This window comes from Strix uralensis, chromosome 2 (genome assembly GCF_047716275.1).
Source record: "Strix uralensis isolate ZFMK-TIS-50842 chromosome 2, bStrUra1, whole genome shotgun sequence".
Classification (NCBI taxonomy): domain Eukaryota; kingdom Metazoa; phylum Chordata; class Aves; order Strigiformes; family Strigidae; genus Strix; species Strix uralensis.
This window is the reverse complement of record NC_133973.1, coordinates 126,908,089-126,934,399: the sequence shown is the minus strand read 5'-3', so window position 1 is coordinate 126,934,399 and position 26,311 is coordinate 126,908,089. Positions and strand designations below refer to the sequence as shown.

Here is a 26,311-nt window from a genome sequence, read left to right as displayed (position 1 = left end):
TAAAGAGCAGAAGTTACCAGCATCAGGAACAGGCCTGCCTGGGGAGCCAGGACAAACTTGTGAAAACATTTACTTTAATATCAAGTCTAAATTGTCTTTGGGTGAACATCTTCAGCTCTTGGTGAGGAGATTTTTTTTTTCTGTTTAATTTCTACAGAGCCAGGTTAACATTTTCTACAAAATGGTGGTAAGCTGCATTTGGTGCCAGAATTTATTTTAAAAGCATAATGGTCCTCTGGTGTTGCCTGAGGTTTGGGGTACCACCAATGTTGGCAGTGGAGCCAGATGGTCATTGCCACTGTTTTGAGATGTTTCTCCTTCAGATGAAGGGAAACTTTTTTGTTTTCCTTAAATCTCACTGGTGGGAATATCATTCACAAGTTTTTTCCTATGAATCAAATAAACTATCGTTCTGAAGGCAATGCTTGATAAATACCCAGCTCTTTTCCCACTGCACGATTTTGAGACTTTCCTGGGGGCTGGCAGCCCCATGCAGAGGGAAAGATACTTGCTGTCTCCTCTGACCCACTCTACTTAAACATTGCATCACCTGGGCTTTACATTCTGCTACTATGCCATTGCCAAAGTAAACCTCAGGGAACAGGTTCTTTTCTCCAGTGCACCCATTTGTGTCTCTCCATACTTCCTTCTTAAACATAGTGTTTATTCTGTTTCACCCAACCTACCACTTTGGTCCAGGAGAAGCATCTATAAATCTAATAAAATAATTCCTTCTGGTCCACTCTTGATGCATGTGTGTACACCCATACATACAGTTACTGCTTCTTTAGCATGTGTTGGGACATCTTTTTTCATGTTTTAAGATATTTTTTAATGTTGAGGTGGAGGATGTGCATTGCATGGTGCCTGGCAGTCTGTGCATTGTTTATGTGTGCCCTGATTTTCTTGTTTGTGGGTTTTCCTTTAGTGGCTGCTGATGTGGATAATTCTTGCTTGATAAAACGGTTGGGTGTCATGGCTAGTTCATTTTGCCTGGTGGAAAATTATAATAGTAATTAATGGCTAGGTTTTCATCCAAGCTTATGCAAATCTTTTTCCAGTGATTGCAGTGCATTAGAAACCAAATAATTACATACTGAAGGTTTAATCCTGTCAGCTACTGTCACCTGATCCCGGTTCAGGAAAAATAGTTCAGCATATGATTAACATTGATTCTTGGAAGTACTCTCTGTTAGTTATAGTTTCTTAATTAGATGTTTGAGTCAGAGAGGTGTGTTGCTCCAGTGGGAAGAAAACCAGTGCAGTTTACTGGGTTTATGCTCTCTCTAGTAAAGGATGCAGCCAGAGGATGCTGAGTCCTCTGCTCGTCTTGCCTTGCACCCCAGCAGAGCAGCTCAATGCTGAACAGGGACTCTGTCCTTCAGATTTGAGTTTTTCCTTGGGATTCTGGGAGGTTTTTTTTGTAGGTAGGTTTCTTTTTTGGAAAGCATCTACAGGGGCATTAAGGTGGGAAACAGAGAAGTGACTTGTATCCTGCTCATTTAGCATCAATACCAAAATTTCCACCTCCATTTGGGCAAAAGGAGCTGGAGTAGGCCCACTGCTTGCATCTCAACTCGGAGAAGTCCCAGCTAGGACTGGTGCATCTTTTTTAGACACCTAATAACAGGTCCTTCCCAAATGAGGTTGCAAGACTTAGGTAAAGTGGATGAAAAGCTGTTACCAGGGCACAGGATCTCCACCTGTAGGCAGTCCCCAAGCCAGTTTTTACAGTGCTGTATAGGAGCTGCAGAGGAACCAGTTGCAGAGGAAAAGGATTCTCCTTGTACAGACATGGAGGAGATAGCTGGGGCATGTTGGCAGAGCACACACGAAGACATGCTGCAGCTGGGTGGGGTGACAGCTCAGCCTTGCAGCTCACTGGCTGCAGTGACTCAGGCTTGTACTCTGCACCCAGTTGCATGCCTGCAAGTAATCAATCAGTTGCATGCCTGCAAGTAATTCCTGCCATCAGCAACCAACTCCATCTGATAATCTTAGTGCACTTGTAAAAGTGAGTGTTTATCATACGTGGCTGCGCAGCTATTGCTGCCTTAAGTTTATGCAGTGCTTTTGGGTGGTCTTTCTTCAGGGCAACCATAGTAAGTTGCATTTTTTTATCCTTATTTGTTTGCAAAAGTGTAAGTGAAATCCCCATCACTCACTCTCCAAAGTTGATTTCATACCAGGGAATGATTAAAAAAAAAAGCACATTGCCAAGTGTAATGATAACTTGGCCAAAGACTGTTGTGACAACTGCTTAATGAATGCAGTCACTTACTGTTCCTCATCCTTCTCACTGTGTATTTTATCTCCCTGTTGTTATGGGCTTGACTGCTGCTTTTCTTTCTCCCTTTCTATTACTTGGGGACTATTTCTATTACTAGGGAACGGCTTCATGTCACCAAGCCAGGAGGCTGTTCCTTTATAGCAGAGGACTATTAGCCTTTCATAAAATAGCCCTGTGCATGCATGTGTGCACAGAGGGTCTGTGGAAGGCGCTTGGCCCTTTGCCTAATTTCTCCTCTAATAAAAACTACAGATTTTCTCTTCCTTCAGAATAAACAAACATAAAGTAAATTATCTGTACAGATTTATTGCTATTACTCCTTTGGAGGGGAGAAGAAAGGAAAAAAAGATGGAAAATTGTGACCATTTTTAGATGCATTTAATAACCTGTGTTCTGTGTAGATTATGCACAAAAACAACCTCTCTGTTTAAGCCTTAACATTTCCATGGTTAATGCAAAGTTGTAATTTACACTAACAAGTGTTTACAACCAAGACTGCAATAAGTTAATTAAAAACCAGTGCAATAACTGGAGTGTCCCCAGCTGCTTCTTGATGTCGAGCTCTATCTGCTTGGCTCCCAAGTCAAGTTACCAAAGGTTTCCAACATCCCTGCTGAAACCCCAGGGAATAGAAGAGTGAGGTTCACTGCTCTGCTGCACCACTGGCATTGCTGTAGCTATTCTGGTATGAAGTTGTGCACACAACTCTTTGGATAAGGAGGCTGGCTGCCTTTTTTTCTCACCAATTTAAACACTCCCATCACTTTCAGTGGTTTCCCACCCATTAATGAGAATGAACACGTGGAATGTGTTACTTGTTGCAGATACACAGATATGAATAGAACGAAGCATCTTTCTGAACAACCCTATTGCTTGCCCCTTGAAAGGGTCACTTGTTTGCTGCTTCACACAGGGCACGGACAGCAGCTGGATGTTCGTTAAGTGATGAGAGCAGAGCATAAATGGTCTCTATCCAGTGAAGAACAGACATTCTGATTGCCTGCTCTTTTCTTTTTTTTCCTTTTTTTTTTTTTTTTTCCCTGCAGTGTATTATTTCTTGAGCTTCCACAGCTAATGGAAATTCTCTGGAAAGCAGAAACTCCCAAAGCTTTGGGAGAGTGCAAGTGCTTGTCTGGTGCCAACTTTGCTAAATCACATGAGCTCTGGTTTGATAAACAGTTATTTGTTTTCCATAAGGGAGGCTTGTGACAGATCAAACCATGTCCTTATGATACTACAGCCTTAGAAGTAATTATAATAGTGACTCATAAGGAAGAGCTTTTATTTGTAATGCTCCTTGACTATGCTACATTGTAAAAAGGCTATACAAGTTCCAAGGGAAACGTGGTTGGCTCCTGTTAAAAAAGAAGTTCTTATTCTCTAAAAGCTAAACCAGAAAAAAGGCACAAATGATACAATCTTACACAAAATACTTTTCCCCTATAAAGCACACAGTGATGCCATTAGAACTAATTTTGATTATTAAGGAAAAAAAAGTAGCACTATTTCCCCCTTGCACTTTTGATATTGGTGTTGTGTTGGAGGAAGCCTTGGAGGTTGCTCATGGAAAAGCCGTCTCCGCTTTGTGTAATTGTTCAGTGAAACAGCTATCCTATTTCAACATTTAGGAAAGCCTGCTGAAAACACATCTTTTTTTTGCTTTCACTACCAAAATTTCAGAAAGAAAATCAAAACCCCTCATCCTCTCTCATCTAAGGAGCCACTGATACTCCACATCGAATAACCACTCTTCCTTGTTGAGGTATGCTGTAGTAAGACTCAACTGCTGCCTGTAACTGGTCAGAGTAGAATTTGACCCTAAGGCTGAGGCTGGCTAAATAGCTGCTCTTGCTGTTAATTAGTGCCCTGGTCTTAATTTGAAGCTCCTGAGCATCTGGAGAGGTGCTGGAAGTGAGTGGCGATGACAGTGGTACACCTGATCCTGGACACAGCATGTCACTGTGCTGGTGAGGAGGGGTCTGGCACCCTTTGGAGGTGTCTGTGGGCCACAATTGCTCTGCTAGAAGTTGCATGAGGAAATCCTTGTTCTCACATGTGTAACTTGAACCCCTCAAAACTCTCAGAGGCAGAAGAAGTGGCAGCACCCTGGGCCAGACTTGCCCTTGCATCACTGCAAGGACTGATGAGCCACGGGAATGTTATCTGAGGTCATGTTTCAATAAATGTGTAAGCAGTAGGTTGTGCATTTGGGAAACACAGTGGCATGAGGGCATGTGATGGTAGTAGTTTTCTTGGGAAACCAGCCTTATCTGCTGATTCCTCTTTGGCCAACCTGAGTCAAGTGCAAGTGAGAGAGAGGGTCTTGGAGGTCATGTTCCCCCCAAAACTTAAGAAAATAGGCCTAAAAGACAGCTACTTCTAACAGACTGTCTCAACCCTTAGAAGTCATCAGAGAGTCCAGTCCCTGTGGGAGTTTAACCCTCTGAGTGCAGTGGGAATTCTGTGACTCTCCTCCCTTCAGAGCTGCTGTGTTTCATTCGGTCACTTAACCTAATAGCTTTGGATGCCAAGTGTGAGTTTTTCTTCCTAAACTTGGTTTCAGTTTTTTTTTTAATCTTCTGAGGACATGATAACTTTTGCTTTGTTTTCCCAGGTGCTCAGATAAGCTGTTTTGCACCCAGCTCCTTCACCTGGCGACAAGCTGCTTACGTGGACTCTTACTGCTGGGCAGCTGTGCAGCAGAAGCAACCATCCCAGAACAACTTGGAAAACATTCCCTTGTGGCTGCATAAAGTATGTACAGATCTCCTTCTCAAAAAATTGTCCCCACTTAGAATCCTGCCTTTACCTCACTTTTCTTGGTGGTCTTCTCTGTTATAGTCCTTGGCTTTGAGTTAACTCTATTTTTAGAGAACGTGTTTGCTTTCCCTTATTCCCAAAGAGGGTAGTGCTAGAGAAGATATTTTCTGCTTTTAAATAAAGGGTCGGTCATGCTATAATAACAAATATCACCAGTTATTTGACACAAGAGTAATGTTAATGTTTCTGTGTTGCCCTGGAGCTGAGTGCCTCACCTGGCTTTAGCCAGGAACTATTTTAAAATCAGGATACAAGACAACAAGTGCCCTAATGCTTGTATCAAAAGTTTACTTTAGGAAAACAGGATAGTAGAAACATTTAGTATTTTTATTGTGTTACACTTGGCCAGTTTTGCATGGCAGATAGGCATTTTGGGAGAGATGAAATTCATCACTGGTACCAACAGGTTTAACTCTGTTTCCAGTGTGCTCTTCTGAGCTTTCACAGGCTGTTCCCTTGCAAACTGTGAGCTGGCTTTCACTGCTCCAGGTAAAGCATCATCATACTGAATGCACAGCAAGAAACTTACTTTATGGGTAAAAAGTGCAGTAGGTACTAAGATACTTGAGCTGGCTCAAACTGGTTAGCTGAACTTTGGCAGGAGTTACAAACTCTAAGTAAATGCCATGCCAATGCCTGGAGCTGACTCAGCTCAAGAGACAGTATTGCCCTGCTTGGGCAGTGCTTGTGCCAAGGTGAGAAATGGTGTTGGAGCTCTGCAAATCTGTGCTGCCTTCCCCAGCCCTCTTATTGCTTGCCCCAGCAAATTACCATTCTGGCACCTGGAAGTGGAGGAGAACGTGGTGTTAGAGGGACCTGTAGCACCTGTATTTCTGGGTTTTGCTTGTGTATCTGGTACCTCAGCTTTTATTGTCCAGTCAGCTGGTGGTATCTCCTCTGAAAGACTATTCAGGGCTATCTCTGATTTGTTTGCTGACTCAAATCACTAACTATAGGGATTTACTACTGCCTTACCCAGTTTGTTCCACTCATAACCTTGACCCAGTGGTCTTGCATTTCATCAATATTAAAGCCAGACTTATTGGTTTGTAGCCTGAACTATTCCTTACTCAGTTAGTGCTCCACTTCACTTCAGCCAGACCTACAGAGGCCAGACAAAGCTGCTGGGACATCTTGCAATGCAGGCAGCTTGTGTGGGTGGAAACTCCACCTGAAAACCTGGGTATGTTGCTGCCCCTTCTCTTGAGGGAATGAGTTCTCGTTACCCCATTTCTTTGTGCTGAGTTTTATACCAGTCACCTGCTGATAGCTGTAAGCCTCCTAGTTTGCCAGCCATGACTAATAGCTTAAGTAGTCATACTTTTATGATGCAATCCATGTTAATTTGCTGACTGGTGCTGTCTCAGGAATTGATGCAGGGCCCTTCTTCCCACAGTTCCTCCATGATAGCTTAATGGTATGTGATGTTTCCTTGTAAATACCCTGCAGACTGGCTGCAAGAAGTACATCTGAACGGCTGAGTCAGAGCTTCTAGTAGAGGCTGGGTGCCTCATCTTAACCTCCTAAATCCATGCTTAGTCACCTGTCCTTCCACTGAGCCAGGCACTGGCAGCTGCAGATGCTGTTTGGAGGCCAGTATTAATTAATATCTTTATACTGGTTGTTCATCAACTTCCATGCTTAACAAGTTTCCAAGGAAGGAGTGGTGTTACAGCTATTAACACTGACCTTTGGTTCCCATTGTGGTGGGAACACTTGAAGGTGTTTGGCTGTTGTCTGCATCCAGGGCCAGCAGCTGCCTGCTGCACTGCAGGGTGGCTTGCCATGGGGGCCAATCGCTTCTGCAGGAAAACAGGGCTTGGGTTGTCTCCTGCTGCAGGCTGTGCACTGCAAGGTACGTACAGCCTCATTGCTCTGCAGATTTTGGCTAGATAACCATGTTTAAAATGGGCAGAGCAAAGCCTTTGGGAGCACAGTGATGTTAATGAGACAAGGGAGCCTTCCTAAGCTCAGGTGAGAGATTTGACTCCGCAGTGGAAGGGCAGAGGTGCACGTAGAGGGACAGCAGGGATCGTTAGGCCCAATTTTTCCTAAGACAACACTTGAGACTTTTTTTTCTGCTTTCTGGGCAGCACTGCATTTATTTGAAAGGATTTGAGGTTCTTTCTAATATTCTGACTCACTTAGCATTTCACTATATTGGCATGCTAGGAGGCTCCATAAGAAATGCTTAAGGAGGCATTAGATTACGGTTTTGGGGGATTGAAGTTGTAGGCCCCAATTCTTGATTGAAATGGATGGGTTTCCTTATGGCATGCTCCCTGTGCTCTGTCAGAAATGCTGTCAGAGGTTTGCGTCCTAGGACACTGCTCATCATGGTATAGAGTGGAAGTAGAACTGTGTAGCTCTTGGTGGAGAAACCAGATTTCAGCGACTTGCCCTGCTTTTGTTATAGGCATCTGGTTGCTCTGAAGGATTATCAAAACCAGGTTGCATTGCAGAAAAACTGAAACCTTCCCATTTCCCTCCTATTTCAGAGTACAGGTTTGCACTGGGATTTTTGATCAGTAAAATGTATGTTTCAATTTTGAGCAATCCCCAAAGCTTGAGCACCTTTAACTGCTGTCCTTTCTGCTCAGGGAGATACCTCCCAACACTTGAATTTATCAGTTTGGAACCTTGTTTTGGAGTGGAGAGGAGGAGCGTGCTGCAACTTTCTGGGTTCCCTGCCTCTCTAGTGGTCTATGCACTCTCAGAGGGTGTCCAGGGTCTCTTTCCTTGGAGAACAGGATTTTTGAAATTTCCAGTGATCTGGAATAACTCTTCACACTGGATAACCCTTAGCGGACAGCAAAGTAAGTTGTGTACTCAAATGCACAATTCAAGAAACAAATTATCTGCAGATAGATAAATGGAAAGAAGAGACTGCGGTATGTCCTGCCTATATACTTAGCTTAATGCTAAGATTTCCTTCTCCTTGTCAGTGAAAAAGCTGACAAAATGACTATATGGTTGAGTCCTCTGACAAGACTCATCTTCAGGTTTGTCATTGATGAAACTTAGTCTGGTCGGGCTTCGCTCTTCTGTTGTCTCTGTTTTCTTCTGGGGTTTTCCATTCAGGCTTAATTCCCTCAGGAGGTTTCTTGTGTATATCTGAAGTGTCAGAGCAGAGATATTTGTTTCTAAAGATGAGTGGTAAAGAGAGACAGTAGTGATGTGGGATGGAGAAGTTATGTATTTGCTCCCTCTGTGCAGATAGTTTGGTTTTTGTCTGTAAAAGATGAATGCTCCACCTGACAATTTATTTTGATAAAACTTAGCTTGATTCTTAACTGAAATAGAAACAAGCTTTTGGCCATTGTGAGTGGGCAGTCCTTGCGGTCTAGTGGAGGAGGAGACTGCACTGCAAACCCTTTTTAATTCTTAGCGCACAGAGAAATTTATACAAACACATGCAGGAGAACAGTGAGCATCATCTTACTGGCTCTTGGTAGCCACCAGACATGATAGCCTCCAAGCAAGCTGAGGAGCAGTTGGACATGGAGTGATGACCTCTCTCTAGCCCTGAAATCTGGATTGCTAGGATGAAGGCGGCTATGATCAAAAGAATTCTAGGGATTTTTTAAATTATTGTATTTTCTAGTCTATTATTAATTGGAGAGAATCAAGGAGGAAGATAAAGGTAAATATAAAGGTAAGCAAAGCAGAGGTAAAGGGAGTAGATGGTTCTTCAGAAGGAGGGAATTCGTACCAGTGTGAAATGCAGGCAAACAGCTAATCTGACTGACAGCAGAAAGAAGAGGTCTTCACACATGGCACAGCCAGAAGAGGTCAGTTGTGAGGCTCGGATCTCTGTAAAAGTGCAGGGCAAGTGCTGTGGGACCTGCTCAAAGCATTGCATACAAAGAGTGGGTCTGAAGTCTTTGTATGAAGTGAAACTTACCTTGTTGAAAATACTCACTTTTCGTAACAGAAGTTAAGATTTACCATGGACCTGTGGGTTGTTCTTTGAATTGCTTGTCTGTAAATACACCAAAAAAACCCCTGAGGTTCTTCATTCTGTTGTTGGTATGCTTATAATCATGATTGTTATCTGGCTCTTGTTACTCACTGTACAAGTTCTTAGTTGACTGAAGACTCCTCATGTTTCACCTATAAAGTCCCACCCAGAGGGATTAAGGCTGTCAGAGCAAGGAAACCTGGACATAGATACATTTATAAACGATTCTTTGAGAGTGTAGTGTTCAAGCTACTTCAGTCACATTAGTCTTACTAATTGAAACTGGAAAAATACAGTTTTTAAGCTGTATCAAAACAGAAAGTAAATAACAGGTTGGGTAATAAAGGTCATGTATGGTTTGGGATTCACTTTCAGGTCTGGAGGCAGGATAGTATCTCAGCCAGAATGATGAGTCACTTACAGCTCATGTTTCTGCCCTGAACACCAGTGAAGCATCTCCCATCGACTCAAACAGGAATAAGGTCATATCCAGAGGGAGCTTAATACCTTTGCTTCTGGTAACATGTCATTGCTGTCATTAGCCTGTTTGGGGGCTGGTGCCTTTGCTTAGCATCTTCCCAGTGGCAAATAGAAATTTGGAACTGAAGAAGCAGACACTTCACCATGATCTTATATTTTAATGAGAAATATTTTCATCTCGGGTGAGTGAAGACACTTCAGTGCTTCCTTCTTTGTTGAGTACTGTATGCTAATGTATTTTCTCAAGGCTGTAATTCAGACCTGTGCAGCCTAACAGTTCTGCGCTATTGTACTTAAAGTTACTGTTTGACCACTGTTAGGTATATGGTAGAAGTCAGAATGCTTGCAGTCTAATTTAATTACTTTATTTTCTAGTCTGTTATTAGTTGGGGAGAATCAAGGAGGAAAATAAAGGTAAGCAAAGTAGAGGTAAAGGGAGTAGATGGTTCTTCTCTATTTGTAGTAGTTAGTATTGATTTTAAATTGCTCAACCCGTTTATGGTCAGTGATGTAAGAGAACGGCACACATCTATGAAGTGTAAGCATTTTGATGTGCATAAAATTTGCTTTGACGATAACCTTTATAGCTGCTTTTGCAAGTGTAGAACACAAGACTGGAAACAATGTTTTGTGCCGAGATGGGGGATCAAGGCTCTGCATCATAACACTACTGGACATGACATCCTATTTCCTAAGCTCTTGCTCTCCAGAAAGATCATGCTTTCTGTATTGCAGGGCTTGGTGGAGTATTGTGCCACAGGCTACCAAACAGCCAGTGTCAGATCTGGTCCTGTTTTCATCTTTGACTGACCTATAGGATGTGTTACTCTCAGAGTACAGCTGTGAGATAGAGACACGAATTCTGCAGTTCCCATTTCAGTTACTTGTTGCAGAACAGTGATGCTGAGCATACACGTCTTTAGCCTGGAGGGAGGAATCCTTCTCTGCACAGATTTCTGCTCAGATAAGGCTTGGATTTCAGTGTCTCATCAGTACTGGTTAACATGGGCTTTGGCAGTTTCTGATGTTGAGTTGTCAGACATGTCCTGCTTGGGTATTAGGTACTCTTGTCTTTCAGGAGGAGTGAGGGTATAGCCTGTAATGTATGCAGAGCTCAGAGGTTTGTCAAGTGAAATGAACAGCAACGGTACAGAATGAGGGGCAGTTGACCTCTTGGCTTTCTAGATTTGAAGGGGGCAAAACACCAGCCCATCTGAAGTGCATGTATACCAATGCACACAGCATGGGTAACAAACAGGAGGAGCTTGAAACCATGATGAAACAGGAAAATTATGATGTCGTGGCTATCACAGAAACATGGTGGGATGTCTCCCATGACAGGAGTGTGCCAACTGATGGCTACAAGCTCTTTAGGAGGGATAGACAAGGAAGGGGAGGTGGTGGGGTGGCGCTGTATGTTAGGGACTGTTATGATTGCTTTGAGTACAAGTGTAGTGAAGACAGGGTGGAGCGTCTTTGCGTTAGAATCAGGGGGAAGGCCAACAGGGCAGATGTTGTAGTAGGAGTCTACTATAGGCCACCCACCCAGGACAGAGGGTGGATGAAATATTCTATAGGCATTTAGGAGAAATCTCACAATAGCTTGCCCTTGTTCTTGTGGGAGACTTTAACTTCCCAGACATCTGCTGGAAATACATCACAGCAGAGCGGGACCAGTCCTGGAGATTCCTGGAATGTGTAGGAGACAACTTCCTGATGCAACTGGTGAGAGAACCAACCAGAGAAGGTACCCTGCTGGATCTCCTCTTTGTGAACAGAGAAGGACTGGTGGATGATGTGGCGGTTGGAGGACAACTAGGGCACAGCGATCACAAAATAATAGAGTTCTCTGTTCTTAGAGAGGCCAGGAGAGGGCTAAGCAGAACTGACATTCTGGACTTCCAAAGGGATGACTTTGTCTTGTTTAGGCACCTGCTTGACAGGATCCCTTTGAAGACGATCCTGAAGGGTATAGGGGTCCAGGAAGGCTGGGCACTCTTTAAGAAGGAAGTGTTAATGGCTGAGGAGCAGGTGGTCCCCAGGTGCTGTAAGAGAAGCCGGCAACAGAGAAGACCACCCTGGCTGGACAGGGAGCTTTGGCTGCAACTCAAGGAGAAAAGGAGAGTTTACAGCCTTTGGAAGAAGGGACTAGCCACTCACAGTGATTACAAAGAGGCTGTGAGGCTATGCAGGGAGGAAATCAGGAGGTCTAAAGCCCAGCTGGAAATTAATCTGGCTTCAGCAGTCAAGGACAACAAGAAATGTTTCTATGTCAGTAGCAAAAGAAAGACCAGGGAGAGTCTCCATCCCCTGCTAGATGCAGGAGGAAACATGGTAACAAGTGATGAGGAGAAGGCTGAGGTGCTTAATGCCTTCTTTGCCTCAGTCTTTAATAACAAGACTAGTTGTACTGAGGGAATCCAGCCTCCTCAGCCAGAAGACAGAGACTGGGAGAATGACCCCCCCGCAATCCAGGAGACAGTCAGTGACCTACTGCATCACACAGACACACACAAGTCTATGGGACCGGATGGGATACACCCGAGGGTGCTGAAGGAGCTGGCTGGGGTGCTCGCCAAGCCGCTTTCCTTCATTTACCAGCAGTCCTGGCTGACTGGGGAGGTCCCAACAGATTGGAAACTGGCCAAAGTGACGCCCATCTATAAGAAGGGTTGGAAGGATGATCCAGGAAATTACAGGCCTGTCAGCTTGACTTTGGTGCCCGGGAAGCTGATGGAGCAGCTCATCCTGAGTACCATCACACAACACATGCGGGACAACCAGATGATCAGGCCCATTCAGCATGGGTTTATGAAAGGCAGGTCCTGCTTGACAAACCTGATCTCCTTCTATGACAGGGTGACCTGCTTATTGGATGAGGGAAAGGCTGTGGATGTTGTTTACCTTGACTTCAGTAAGGCCTTTGACACCGTTTCCCACAGCATTCTCCTGGCAAAACTGGCTGCTCGAGGCTTGGATGATCGCACGCTTTGCTGGGTAAAAAACTGGCTGGATGGCCGGGCCCAAAGAGTTGTGGTGAATGGAGTTAAATCCAGTTGCCGGCCGGTCACGAGTGGTGTCCCCCAGGGCTCGGTTTTGGGGCCACTCCTGTTTAACATCTTTATTGATGATCTAGACAAGGGGATTGAGTGGACCCTCAGTAAGTTTGCAGATGACATGAAGTTGGGTGGGAGTGTTGATCTGCTCGAGGGTAGGGAGGCTCTGCAGAGGGATCTGGACAGGCTGGAGCGATGGGCTAAGGCCAACTGTAGGAGCTTCAATAAGGCCCAATGCTGGGTGTCGCACTTGGGCCACAACAACCCCCAGCAGTGCTACAGGCTTGGGGAGGAGTGGCTGGAGAGCTGCCAGTCAGAGAGGGACCTGGGGGTGTTGATTGACAGCTGGCTGAACACGAGCCAGCAGTGTGCCCAGGTGGCCAAGAAGGCCAATGGCATCCTGGCTTGTATCAGAAATAGCGTGGCCAGCAGGGACAGGGAAGTGATCTTGCCCCTGTACTCGGCACTGGTAAGGCCACACCTCGATGACTGTGTTCAGTTTTGGGCCCCTCACTACAAAAAGGACATTGAATTACTCGAGCGTGTCCAGAGAAGGGCAACGAAGCTGGTGAAGGGTCTGGAGCACATGTCATACGAGGAGCGGCTGAGGGAACTGGGGTTGTTTAGTCTGGAGAAGAGGAGGCTGAGGGGAGACCTCATTGCCCTCTACAACTCCCTGAAAGGAGGTTGCAGAGAGCTGGGGATGAGTCTCTTTAACCAAGTAATAAGCGATAGGACAAGAGGGAATGGCCTCAAGCTGTGCCAGGGAAGGTTTAGACTAGATATTAGGAAGCATTTCTTTCCAGAAGGGGTTGTTGGGCGTTGGAATGGGCTGCCCAGGGAGGTGATGGAGTCCCCATCCCTGGAGGTGTTTAAGATTTGGGTTGACATAGCGCTGAGGGATATGGTGTAGTTGGGAACTGTCAATGTCAGGTTAATGGTTGGACTGGATGATCTTCAAGGTCCTTTCCAACCTAGATGATTCTGTGATTCTGTGCTCAGCTTCCTCGGGAGCTTGCTGTCCCACCCAACGTGCCATCAGACTAAGGGACAAGCAAGGCAGGTGAACCTGCTTCCATCAGCTTTAGCTTTCAGGAGATCAGCAATACTTAGTAGAAAATAGGGGACTCTAGTTTGAGTCCCTGGTGCATGCTCTAATAGTTTTGTCTGTCTCATGCTGAATATTAATCACACAGTACCTATGCCAAGTACCTTCCAGAAACTTGGATTAGCCTAGCTGAAGCTCTGCTATGCTATTTTTGAGTGCCAAACTCGATGGGCTTTTGCCTGTTCTTTTCTCCTTGCAGCTGGGTGGAAGTGAAGACTCAGGGCATCCAGGCTGAAGCACTGTGTGGTAGCCCTCTGTGCACTTTCACTAATGAAGTTCAGAAAGGAGCATTTTGAATGATAGGATATTGTATCTACTCTAATGTATCTGTTCTAATCTGCTTTCAGAGGACCTTTCTTTAATTATGCATTCTCATACCATCTTACATCCAACATTGTCAACTTGCCATTGAAAAGGGCATTAATAACTAGACAACAAAGCATATCTTTGATCATACAGTTCTTGAGGTCCGTGACACTTCCCATTTAACTTAAATACCATGAACTGTCCAAGACTGAAGTAGCATTTCTACCTTGTGTATTTGGTGCCTCGGAAGTAAATACATAAGCCATAAAAGAACAGTGTATGGCACATGATCATCTGTGTATGAATATCATGGAGTCCTCTTCTTAAAATGGGAAGTCATTATGTGTGACTGTAAAATGTCAGATGAGCTGGATAATCTGAGTCTGTTGCTCTGAAACCTAGGACTCGTGCCAGATGACTTTGCATTTTCACTTCTGCCTGTGGGTTCAAGGCCTTAAATTTTAATGATTCAAAACAATTTGCCGGTTATCTAAGCCTACTGGTAACAAATAGAACAAGCGTATCTTTCATTTTTAAAAAAGCCAGAATCCGAGAAGGATGGAGTTGTGCATCAAGTGCTGTGGAAGGGCTGACAAATACAGACTTTTGTTTCCAAACAAAAAGAGCTGGACTAATGGTCACGCTGCTGCTCTGGTTTTGAGACCATTCAGAAAAGAGCTGCATAGTGTTTTCTCATGCTGCCATAAGCTACAGCTTTGGGAGTGATGAGAGCCTGGTGAGAGGAAGCCCAGTAACCAGGTGGCAAATGTGCCTTTGCCCCAGTGGTGTGATGCTTCTAGGTGAAGAGGCAGTGGTGAAGGAGTTGGGGAGAGGAGGAGGTGCAAAGGAAGGTGGCAGAAGCTGGTTTTCTTAAGACAGCAGTCTGTAATGAGGCAGGGGAGATGGGAGGGATTGGAGGAGGTCTGGGACAGAGCAGTAGAGCTGATGCCAAGGTGCTACACAAGTGCAGAATGTGCCCACAGAGTCTTTTTCTAGGTACAAAGGAAGAGATGGGGACTGGGATAATGGAGGTTTTGGCTGGTGACTTCAGTGTGTCAACTGTCCTGCCTCTTGCTGCATGTCTCCTGTGGGCCTCAGGATAAAGTGATCTCAGGGATTAATTGGATACTGCTGGTGGCATTTGCAGTTTTGACAGTCAGACAGGGAATTCATAAATCCTCTGATGCCTGTAAAATTTCAAATGAGTGAGTAGTAAAGCCAAGTGGTATAAACCGGTATAAGCAGCTTTGGTTACTCCTTACTAAATCAGATTTTTCTTTGTTGTTTCTTTCCCTGCCTGGCACCAATAGAAGGGTGCTAAGAGGTGTATGACAGTAAGTGAAGGCAAACAGGCTTTGCAGCTGGCCTTTGTTAAGGCCTATGGAAAGGGTGTTGAAGCAGTTTAGAGGAGTTTAGATATGTGTAAGCCGTGTTCATAGATAGATCATTTCTATTTTGACATAATACAGAATTCAGAGGCCTGAAGGAGCCTGGACATGAAACCATAAAGCTTTGGGTAGACCAAGGCATCCAGGACTTAGACCTGTGAGACCTGGTGGCACTGTGATAAGTATGTGATAAATATGAAGGGCAGATTCTTGAGCTGTTGGGTTTGAGTTGAAGAGATGTCTACGAAAACACGCTGGGCATGCCAGAGCTTTACATCTCAATTGGAAAGGATAGACTGGAAAAAAGCAGATGATCTGAGGTTATCTGCTGTGTGCAAAGAGGGAAGAGAGGCAGTAGTGAGGGCAGGGCTCTGCACAGTCTCTACAGGGCTGCTGGGGGTAGGGGAAGGATCTTATCAAGGGTATAGCAGAGTTGAGAGGTGGCAGCCAGTAAGGATGTGATTTTGAAAGAATGAGCTTGCTCAGTTTGGGCGAAAGCAGATAGCAGTTCAAAAAGAAGAGCAGCACCCACACCCAAGGGCTGTCTTGGCAGCTGGTGTAGGTCAGAGCTTTGAAGGGAAGAAATTCCTAATGGTGACTATAGACACTCCATTCAGCGAGCGTGGTTTAGTGGTGCAGAAGATAGCATGGATTCAGTGGGAGTACTGGGCAGATTAGCAGTCCCCAGCAATACCAGGATGTCAGAAGGAATCCCCTAGATCCCTCTGGCCTGTGAGGTCAATCCCCTGCGGTGGAGAGGGGGACAGACCACAGCTCTGGTATAGCAGCACAGGGTTGATGCTTGTTCCTTGCTGGTGAGGAAGAGCTACCTCTAGTGGGATGTGTGGTATAATTACAGTCAACTCTGCCTTGCTAACTTAACTAGGTTTTTGAAACAATCTTGTTACTTGGTTAGCCCATCCCTGCAGGATTTCCGTTTCAGTTTTAAAGGTGAGCCTTTCTTGAAGTTTGCTTTCTCAGGAGATTACCTAGAGAATGAAGTAGCAATTTTGGCCAAGTTCAATTATGTTGCTACTGAGCAGAAACAGTTAAAGTATGAATTTATAAGAAGGGTTGCAAGGGAAAGCTGACCTTTAAATATAGCATCCTCAGTTTTCTGTGGCTATTTCCTGCTTTTCCTGGCTTTGTCTTACAGTGTTTCACAAATTTCCAATCTGACTGCTATGTAGAGAACATGCACATCCAGAATGATGGTTTGTATTATGGTCTCCAGTTGCTGATGCAGTTCCTTTAAGAAGTCAGTTTTTATTTATGTGCTAATACGTCGTATGCATTGCTAGTATTAATAATAACATAGGATTTCGCTTTAATGGTAGGTGCTATTAGGAGTAGCTTTCCTGGGTAAAATGTTGAATAACATCAAATTATTTATTTTGTGCATAGAAAAGTTTAATCTCTCTTGCTTAATACAAACACAAGTTAACATATTAATATTAGGGCCAGATTCTCATCTTGGTAAGTATCTACAAATGTAAACGGAGCTGTTCCACTTGCACTGATTAATGACTTCAGTCCAATTTTTCTCTAAAACTCTCCATTGGCTTTTCCAATGAATGTGCATGTGTGCATGGCTGTAACATTTAAGATACCTTAAATCTGTTTCAAACTTGTTCACCACAACTAATTTAAAATTCCTTAGGAACTGACACTAGATTTAAGTGTGCTTGCTGTCAAAAGTTGAATGTAATGAATTAGAGATTAGTCAAATTTGCAGTACATTTTGTTAACTAACTGCTTGTCTGACTAGATCTTACATCATGTCTCTGTAAGGGTAATGTTACGTATGAATGTACGCCTTGAATGTCACAGTAGATAGAAAATACCATCTTTCCAGCAGCTGGAAGGAATTAGAGACTAAATCTCATGGCGAAAAATTCCTACTTGTCAATGACTCGAAGAAAGACAGAAAGACTTCAAGCTCTTGTATTTTCTACCTGCTTCAGCCCTTTCCCTAAGCAGTGGGGACTGTGTAAGGGCTGACTTTTCAGTGCTATATTAACACCAGACCGTTCTGATGCCTTGTGTTGGTTTCCATTGAGGAGTTATCTAAAAATATTTAAATACCCTTAAATATTACAACCACACTCACATCCTTTAGAGTCACTATATGTCATGCACTCTGAACAGATGTGTGTGTGTTTGTAGGCGGTTACAGCGTTATAAAGGGTCTATTCATTAACCTCCTGACAGCTAATAGAAAGCAGGAGAGATTTTGCTGGTGTTTGAAGCATTTTAGTTGCTATGAACAGTGGTGACACGTCTGGGAGGGAGAGTTATGTGACATAATCATCTTCTTCCAGTCAGCGTCTCTGATAGCTGCTTTGGTTGCCTTTGCTATCTGTTGTTCTCCAGGTTAATGCTGCCTCTCTCCATTTCAGCTCCAGCAGTGCAGTTCTGAATATGCAATGAAAATGTTACTCGGATCATGCTAACTTTATTCTGCCTTTTTTTTTTTTTTTGGCAAAGCTTTAAGCAGCAGCAAGGTTACTGGACCTGTCGGAAAAGAGATTTTGCTTCCCTGCATATCCCAAAGAATAACAAAAATGGGTTTTACTAAAAGCATTTAAATAAAATTATAGGGAATTTAATAGACTTATAGGGAATGATGGTGACTGGATGACTTATTTTATGTACAGTTGGAACCTAATCTGAATTTTTTTCTCCCTTCAGTTCTTTCCATACATCCTTCTGCTCGTTGCTATCCTGCTGTATCTACCATGTTTGTTCTGGCGCTTCACCGCAGCACCTCACCTTTCTTCAGACCTGAAATTTATTATGGAAGAACTTGACAAAGCCTATAACAGGGCAATCAAAGCTGCTAATAGCATCCGCAGTGGAGACCCCAGGGACCCTACTGATTTGGTTCCAGCTGTTAATGAGAACTTGACACAGAGGTAAGATGCTGGGGCTTGGCTTTCTTTGCTCTTTTCCTTAAGCTCTTAACAGATGACACCTGCGCTCTCTTAGAAATTTATTGCAAAAGTTTGAATGGTGGCCTGACACACTTTTAAAGTTGTTTTAAAAAAAATAAGATATCTGAAATCATTATTGTGAGCACTTGAAGCTGGAACTTATAACTTTCTTTTTTCAAAGAAAACATTTGATGAGCTCTTCAGATTACTAATTACCTGAGATATTCTGATTTCTTTAGTTGTAGTAGGTGTTAATTAGTTTTACCCACCACAGTGTAAGAAAATGGGGATGGCTGAAGTTCTCAGTTCTCAATGTTCTTGACAGTCGCTTGCACGCTGTGAGCAAAGTCTTGTCATCTCCTGTCCTTTCAGATCTAGGTTTTCAAAGCTTCTGTTTAAAGAAAAAAAAAAAACAACAAAACAAAAACCAAACACCAAAAGCAAACCCCCCCTCCTCTGATCAAACTGGTGCACTGTTCTACCCAGACCCAGTTTCTGCTTCATCCTAGGTGAGGGTAGTTGTTTCTCTTTGCGTGTAGGGGTACAAGCAATGCAATAGGGATGTAGGTTTGCTCTTTAGAGTGTGGAGTTACATCTTCACGGAATCACAGAATTGTCTAGGTTGGAAAAGACCTTGAAGATCATCCAGTCCAACCATCAACCCAACATTAACAGTTCCCAACTACACCATATCCCTCAGCGCTAAGTAAAAATCTTGAAAAGTAAAAAGCTGTCCAGTCTGCTATTATTGAACAAGTGCTTGGGAAGTCTGCTTTTCCTCATGGGTTTGTTGGCTATACCTGTTTTGTATTGAAAAAGAACAAAACCAATTTTTTGCTGTGAGGTCAATGCTTTTTTTCCTTTTTCCAGTGTCTGAGCTCTTCTGTCTCTTAAGTGGCTTTTCTGTATTAGAGTGTCAATATTATTAATTTATCTGCTATTCTGTTGTTTTTGTATTGACTTCAATAAAACTACACTTGATTTACCCCAGTAAGAGGGATTCCAATCTTGTGTCTGTTTTAGAGTACTAGGTTTCTTTGAAATTTGAGGGAGATGAATGCTCCAGCATCTGATCTATGTGCTTTGGTTTTTTTCTCTCTCTCTTTCAGTTTGTGGGAAATATCTGAAAGCCACTTTAAATACCCAATTGTGGAGCAATACCTGAAGACAAAGAAGAATTCCAAATGCTTAATAATTAAATACATTATCTGCCGTTTACTCACGCTAGTAATTATTTTCATTGCATGCCTCTACCTGGGCTACTACATTAGCCTCTCCTCTTTGAGTGATGAGTTTCTCTGCACTATCAAAACTGGGATCTTAAAAAATGACACAACTGTTCCAGAAGTGGTTCAGTGCAAGCTTATTGCTGTTGGTGTCTTCAAGGTACTCAGCTATATTAACCTGCTAGTCTATCTTCTAGTGATGCCGCTGGTAGTGTATGCAATGTTTGTTCCATGGAGGTGGAATTCGGGTATTCTCAAAGTGTATGAAATCTTGCCAACTTTTGATGTTCTGAAACTTAAGTCAAAGTGTTTTGATGACTTAAGCCTTTACCTCCTCTTTCTTGAGGAAAATGTGAGTGAACTTAAATCATTTAAATGCCTCAAAGTGCTGGAGAACATTGCAGTTTCTGAGAAGTTTGATGTCATGCAACTTTTGGTAAACCTTGGTACTATTAAGACAGATACTGTAGATGGGAAGCCAGGAACAGCTGTGTTGGAGAAGCCTGAAGAAACAAGTACGGAAGAGCTGGAAAAAAATGCAACAGAGCTACAAGGTAAGGTGACCTGCTCTTTCCTTAAAAAGAAAGATCAAGTAAATTAAAACCACAAAAACACCACATCCAAGCCATAGAGAGATAAGGAATCCATTAAACCAAAAATTCATTAATGCAAACCAGCAGGTGTCATCTAGATGTATATTCCCACAAAACCCAATATATTCTACAGGAAGATGGACCTGCTTAGACCTTGCTATGTTGTCAGCAGTATAACTGCTATAACTTCATGTGTGTACCAGAAGACTGTGGTGTTGCAAGTCAGTGGCACAGGCTAAACATTGAAGTGTCTGTTAAGTTGGTGGTCCCTGCTGACATCTCTGCTCTAGCAGTAAGAGGCTTCAGCTGTCTGAACTTGAACTCCTTAAGACCACCTGCACAGTAGAAGAGAACTAGACTGGTCTACAGTAGGTTGTTCTTGAAGGGAGAAAGCTGGTGGTTTCAGGACATTTGTTTTTCAGAGATTAGCTCAAAAGAATAGTAACTGCTGCTTCTGCTTTTCATTCAGGCTTTGGCAGAAATCGTAGATGAATGTAAAAATAAGTCTGTGCTCAGAAATGCCTCTGGCAGAGGAACAGAAAATGACAAATGCAGGGAAGTGGGACTGGGACCAGTGAACATGCTCCTGTTCCTCTTACGCAGGAAGAAAGGAAGATTGACTGTAAAGTGATTTTTGCCAAAATGGTCTGAGTCAATCTGGATTGGTGCAGCTGTTCTCTGAATATTCCCACCAGTTCCCAGACATGATCGGCCCTGAGTAATCACTGTTATATGTAGACTTAACAATTCTGTGCTAAAACATGTGACATATTTTAAATGTGATTCTAATTCCCTCCTCAAATACCAAATTAGAGAAGAGAAGCCACATATCCAGGGAGAGGCATAAATGGATGGAAGAGCTTTCTTCCCATTTGATGTGAGCGTGACCTCTGTTGTAGCTGTCCCCACAGCAGCAGGATGACACCAGTGCCTACTTCCCCTGAATGAAGTAGTTCAGAATCTGTGGGCTCTCTCTTCACAGTGTCATGGAAGGGAAGATACTTTAAAATGTTTAGCAGCTGACCTGAGTAGGCAAGTACAATGCTGAGGGCAAGTTAAAGAACTGTTTCGAAGGTGGGAAAGGATTAGACCTATTTTCTCTTCAGAAAGCTATGCCCTGTGCTTAATAAAAAAGAAGCAGCAGCACCCAGAGGGTAACTGTTCCTCTGTCCTTTGGTCAAGAAGTTCTGGTAGGCTAAGGTTTGGAGGAGAAGTCAATTTATACAACAGAGGAATTCAGAACAAACAAGCAGAATTATTTTCAAACTAGTAGAAGCACCTGTGGCAGCCAGCTCTAGTACAGCAGTTTGGACTAATTCTGACAGAAAATAGTTTTCCTCTTAAATGTGTCCCTTTTTGAAATTACAGGTGGATGGGTTTTGGTAGGAGAATTTAAGAGCCCAAGGTGGAGGTCTGCTCAAGGAGCTGAAAAAGCTAATAGAAAATCTGACTCATTTTTATCTGAAAGCAGAAGTTTTGAGACTGTTTTCATCTCACAAAAACACTTCAAAGACTTGTTTTCTTCCAGAGTAGAACAAACTCATGCTTGAAGCTCTGTTAAAATGCATTGCAGAAAGAAGCTGCCATTTCATGACCAGCTCTGGCTGGTGCAGCCCTCTCCTTCTGCCTGGGTGCAGCTGCAGACTTCACCACCCATCAGCAAAGCTTTGCCGATGGCTCATCATCTTTCCTTCTGTCACTAGTGGCATCAGCATGTTTTAATTAGTAACCGTGTTAACAAACCAGTGGTAGGTGCTGACTCTGGACCGTAAGGGTGGGAGAGGCTGCAGGGCATCCTGCCGCGGGGTGCCACATCTGGACTGCACAGGGGCAGCTGGAGGCTGCTCAGCAGCTCCAGCGCAGCACAGGGCAGCCAGCCTTGCAGCACTCGCTTGGTGGCAGTTCCTTTGTAAACAAGAATGTGTCAAGTGGTTTGATGGCCCTTTCACTTCTAAAGGTTTACTTTCTCTTTAGTTTTGACAGACCATGATGCAAGTGGCAACGTGAGTCCGAGAGAAGATAAAAAACTTCGCCAAAGGCTTATAGATTCTTCATGCTGATGCTTTCCTGCCGCAGCAGGAAGGAGCTTCATACTGCAGGAGGGCTTCTCCTCTGCCTTCGCTGCGCTCAACACAAGGTGCTGCTCTTTGAATGCACCATCTTGATAGCCTGACAGTTCCTCAGTGGTCAAGCTGGTTTACAGACTACATGTTGTATAATAATCAGCAATCATGTACCTGAAAAAGCATGTTGTAGCCTTTCATTATTTATTAAAAAAACCAAACACACAAGGAACAAGGACAAAAATCTCTATCATGAGTAACAAGTGACATGCCTTGAATGCAACTGAAGCTGGCAGCAGGAAAGAACTAGCACTATGCTGTACAGGGATGGGAAACATAATCCTGTAGGTAAAAAGAGATGGCCATGTTGCATTCTGAAGTGTTGCTCTGCTGGGAGCAACCATCTCAGTTCTGGGGTTTAAGTGAGGCATCTTGGGGCTCTCAGCCCTGGAAAAGGGGTTTTTTTGTAGTTGTTTTTTTAATGAGTCTGGTTACTCTGTACCAGGTGGTGGCTGGCCACTGATATTGGCTGTGTATTCACAGAAAAAATACAGGTTGCTCTGTTCAGCCTGAGATGTCTTCATTAGCCATCTCAACATTGATGTCTGGGATTAATTACTTGGCACTGATGGAAAAGAAACTACAAACAGGCTTATTATAAGGGGGTACTGTAAATGTTAGGGATTTTGAATTTTCTATGTATTCATAAATTAATAATGTCTTAAAACTTTTTTTTTTTTTACAAAATGTAATGATACGTAAGCTAAATGTTAGTTTAATTTCTATTTCTCAGTTGTTTTGGTCTTAGTAACTAACAAATCCGCCTCGGAGTTTGGACTGAAGATCAGTGAAGTTGGATCCATTTTTATAATGGCTTGTGGAAGCTGTTTTGTAATGTTTGTATGTGTGGAATTTGTTTCGACGTGTTTGTAGTATCAAGCGCAGTATTAGTCGTGCTGTTTTTCAAACCCCACTTGAGAATACAGTCTTATTTCTATTACAGTAGCATCTGAGTGCTTCAGCAGAGCCAAGCACCTGATACCCAAAGTGAGGTAGATGTAAATACAATGAAAGGTTTTTCTCCCCACACACCCTGTGACTTAATTTTTAAGTAACGATAAGATGCTGAAGTGTATTGGAACAGACAAAAGGGGGAGTGTTTGTAAATTGGAAAACTGTCCTGGTTTGTTGTTGGACTGTTTTGGGAGAGTAGCATTCAGCTTTAATGTCATCCCCCCTGCTCAGGACCTCTACCTTCAATGAACGTTAAAATTACCTTTGTCTTGAATTTTAGATACAAGGTGAGGTGGGTGGGGGTTTAAGCACCAGTGTGCTTATGGCAGTGTGTATCTTTCACAAATGTTATATTTGTTTTTCTGCATTGTCCATGTAACTGAAATATTTTGCCGGTCACCTCTTCCAGGTTGTCTTTTTAGACAAAGTAGTACCTCTTTTATAGCTAGGCAGGACTTCCATTTTCCAGTTCATGTGTGTTACCTGCTGTTGTATTCTTGACTGTTAGCATTCTCCGTATGGCTGAGGATGAGGGGGAAAAAGAAGTAATTGGTGTTACCATCTTTGTGCAGAACCATTTATGATGTGCTGCGGCAGATTTCAAAGAGATAGTGCACCTACATGAATTTGGCAGCTGTTGTTAAACAAATGAATCCCAAAGTGCTGCCATACTATACTTTGGGCTAGTATTATAAGAACTCTTCAGTTATTATATGGCTTTCAGCTCAGACAAGCCTTATTTAAAAGAAAGTCTTTAAAGCCATAGTATTATGCTACCTCTGCATAGGACAGTAGCACAGCTGCAGTCCTAATGTCTGTTGCATTGCCAGCAAGAAACAGAGCTTGTGTTGGATACTGGTGGTCCAAACTGCTCAGTTTTACTGCCCTACTTCTACAACCTACAACACCTCTGACCTTTTCTAGATTGCTTCTGTCTGACTGTGCTGATGGTCCTTTATATGTGGATAATGCAGATGCACATTGTGCGTTTTGAACAAGGAGCTATAGTGCAATAGAAAGATTTTGTGATACAGATGTGTTTGAACTGTTTGATGTAAGTAGAGTTCTCAGTCTTTAAAATTCAAAGCTACTGAAAGCAAAATGTTTGTGTTTCATGTTGGACATGAACCTAACTTTTTACTAATTTCCCTTTTGTATTTAAAAGTATGACTTGCAGCAGTGAATCTCTCATTGTCTTCTAAAGTACTCGATAAAATATGTATCAATTCTTGGTTATTTAAATAAAATCAACTTTGTGAACTACAGCAGCGTTAGTGACTGAAGGTTTCAGGAACGGTTGCATGTCACCATCTGAAAACCCGTAGTGCAATAGGTGTGGTCTGATGCTAAACCCTCAGCAAACTTTTTGGACAGTAGTTATGACTGTATTATTTTAATTTTTGTTCTCATAAAATTGTCAGAGCAACATGAATTGGTTCAAGATCTATTTAACCTTTAAAAACTGTTGAGAAAACATCAGCACATGATAAATACCCTATCTGTTGTGTGAGTTACTATCTAAAAATTGGCCACAGTCTCAGCACGTTTGAGCTTTTCAGCTATATCTTGCTGTTTTAAGATGTGTTTCTGCAACTGCCCAGCTCAGTTCCACTTGTTTTAGTGGCACTGCTCCTGCTGTATTCTGCTGTTTTCAAAAGATGGGTTAAATTCCAATTTTGGTCTTAAGGAAAAGAGACCATCTTCAGCCTCTTCATCACTGCACTCTCTAGAAACAGCTCCATCCATCTGTCTTTTTTTAAATGCTCCAGAAAGTAAAATGGCAAAGTGGAGATTCAGGTTTGGTCCATACCATCTTTTGTCTGGCCCATCTCTTTCCATCACTAGGATATTAATAGTCCTCCATGTGCAGGAGAGTTGCAACTAGCTCCTCTGCATGCTCTTTGCCGTATAACACCATTCAATAGCTCTTAGCCATATTGTGAGATTTAAAACTTGTGATACAAACTGCGTTACACAGAGAGTAAAAATGTTTATTCCAGTAGAAGATGATGTGCCTCTAAAAGCAGCTGTACCCTGCTGCTTTTCCTCCTCTGTATGTTGTCAGTCACTTTCAGAATAAAGAGTATATTTTAGGTCCATGTTTTGTTTCTCTTACTGGGAGCACTGGGTGGTTTTTTAGTAGGAGTTTCGATGACAAGTTTAGGGCCCAAGCGTAGAGCCCCATTTAATAAGCCTACGAGCAAAGCATATGCTGGCTGCACTTCGTGAACATGAAGATAGCAATCAGGTCATGAGGGAAGATGGAGGTGGTGAGAGGGATTCAACTCCCACCTCCTCCACCACCACTCACTGCTGTCTATGGTGGCTTCTGTCTGTCTGAGCTAAAATTTTCTAAGAAGGAAGCCACCTGGTGTAAATCTTTATTTTTCAATAATGAGTGTCATGTTGCTGATACGAATAATTAAAATTTTGCTATTGTGCCCTATGGACTAACTAGTTATCTAACCTTATCATATCTGTATCAACTGGACTTCCTCAACAGTGCACAAGCCACAGGAAGCTCATTGTTCATTATTCTTCTCCACTGAGTTCCCATTAAGAAATATAAGCTGATTTTATAATGCTGGGTACTGGCTTGATTTTTAGAACACCTGAAGGGAAAACTGCATCGAAGCCATGCACAGCCAACCACTCCAGAAGGGACAGCTGTAAAGCCAGGAGTGGTGTAGCTCAGCACCACCACCTTGGTGCTGGGTGTGGACGGGGGCACCAGCAGAAGCATGGAGATGTGTGTAGTGTGCAGGTAGGCTGTGCTGTGTGGGCACAGGAGGATACTGAGCTGGATCACCAGTCTCTATTGAGCTTTGTGCCTCTGTCCCAAGAATGCACCATGTTAATACCTCCTCATAAATGTGGAACTGGCCTTTTAGGTGACTATGTATGCCAGCTGTGTGGCCCAAAATGGTGGGAGGGGACTAAGGAAAGACCTGGAGAAATCTCGTGCAGATGCTTTATCCCATGCTGACTGCTCTAAAGTCACATTGTGTACAACTCTTGAACTTTCAAAGTGATATGATTGCTTCCCTGCCCAACTTAAATCAAACTCCTCAGG

The 26,311-nt window shown here is 43.1% G+C and overlaps 1 protein-coding gene across 1 annotated transcript in view; it reads left to right on the top strand.

The window, feature by feature from the left end:
- PANX1 (pannexin 1) overlaps positions 1 to 24,499 on the top strand; it is a 30,677-nt gene extending 6,178 nt beyond the window's left edge. Inside the window, exons 2-5 of the mRNA XM_074860261.1 lie at positions 4,905 to 5,044; positions 18,101 to 18,324; positions 19,452 to 20,122; positions 22,136 to 24,499. Coding sequence (XP_074716362.1) covers positions 4,905 to 5,044; positions 18,101 to 18,324; positions 19,452 to 20,122; positions 22,136 to 22,221 — 1,121 coding nt within the window. The 3' untranslated portion in view covers positions 22,222 to 24,499. The remainder of the gene's footprint in view (positions 1 to 4,904; positions 5,045 to 18,100; positions 18,325 to 19,451; positions 20,123 to 22,135) is intronic.
- The last annotated feature ends 1,812 nt before the right edge of the window (positions 24,500 to 26,311 follow it).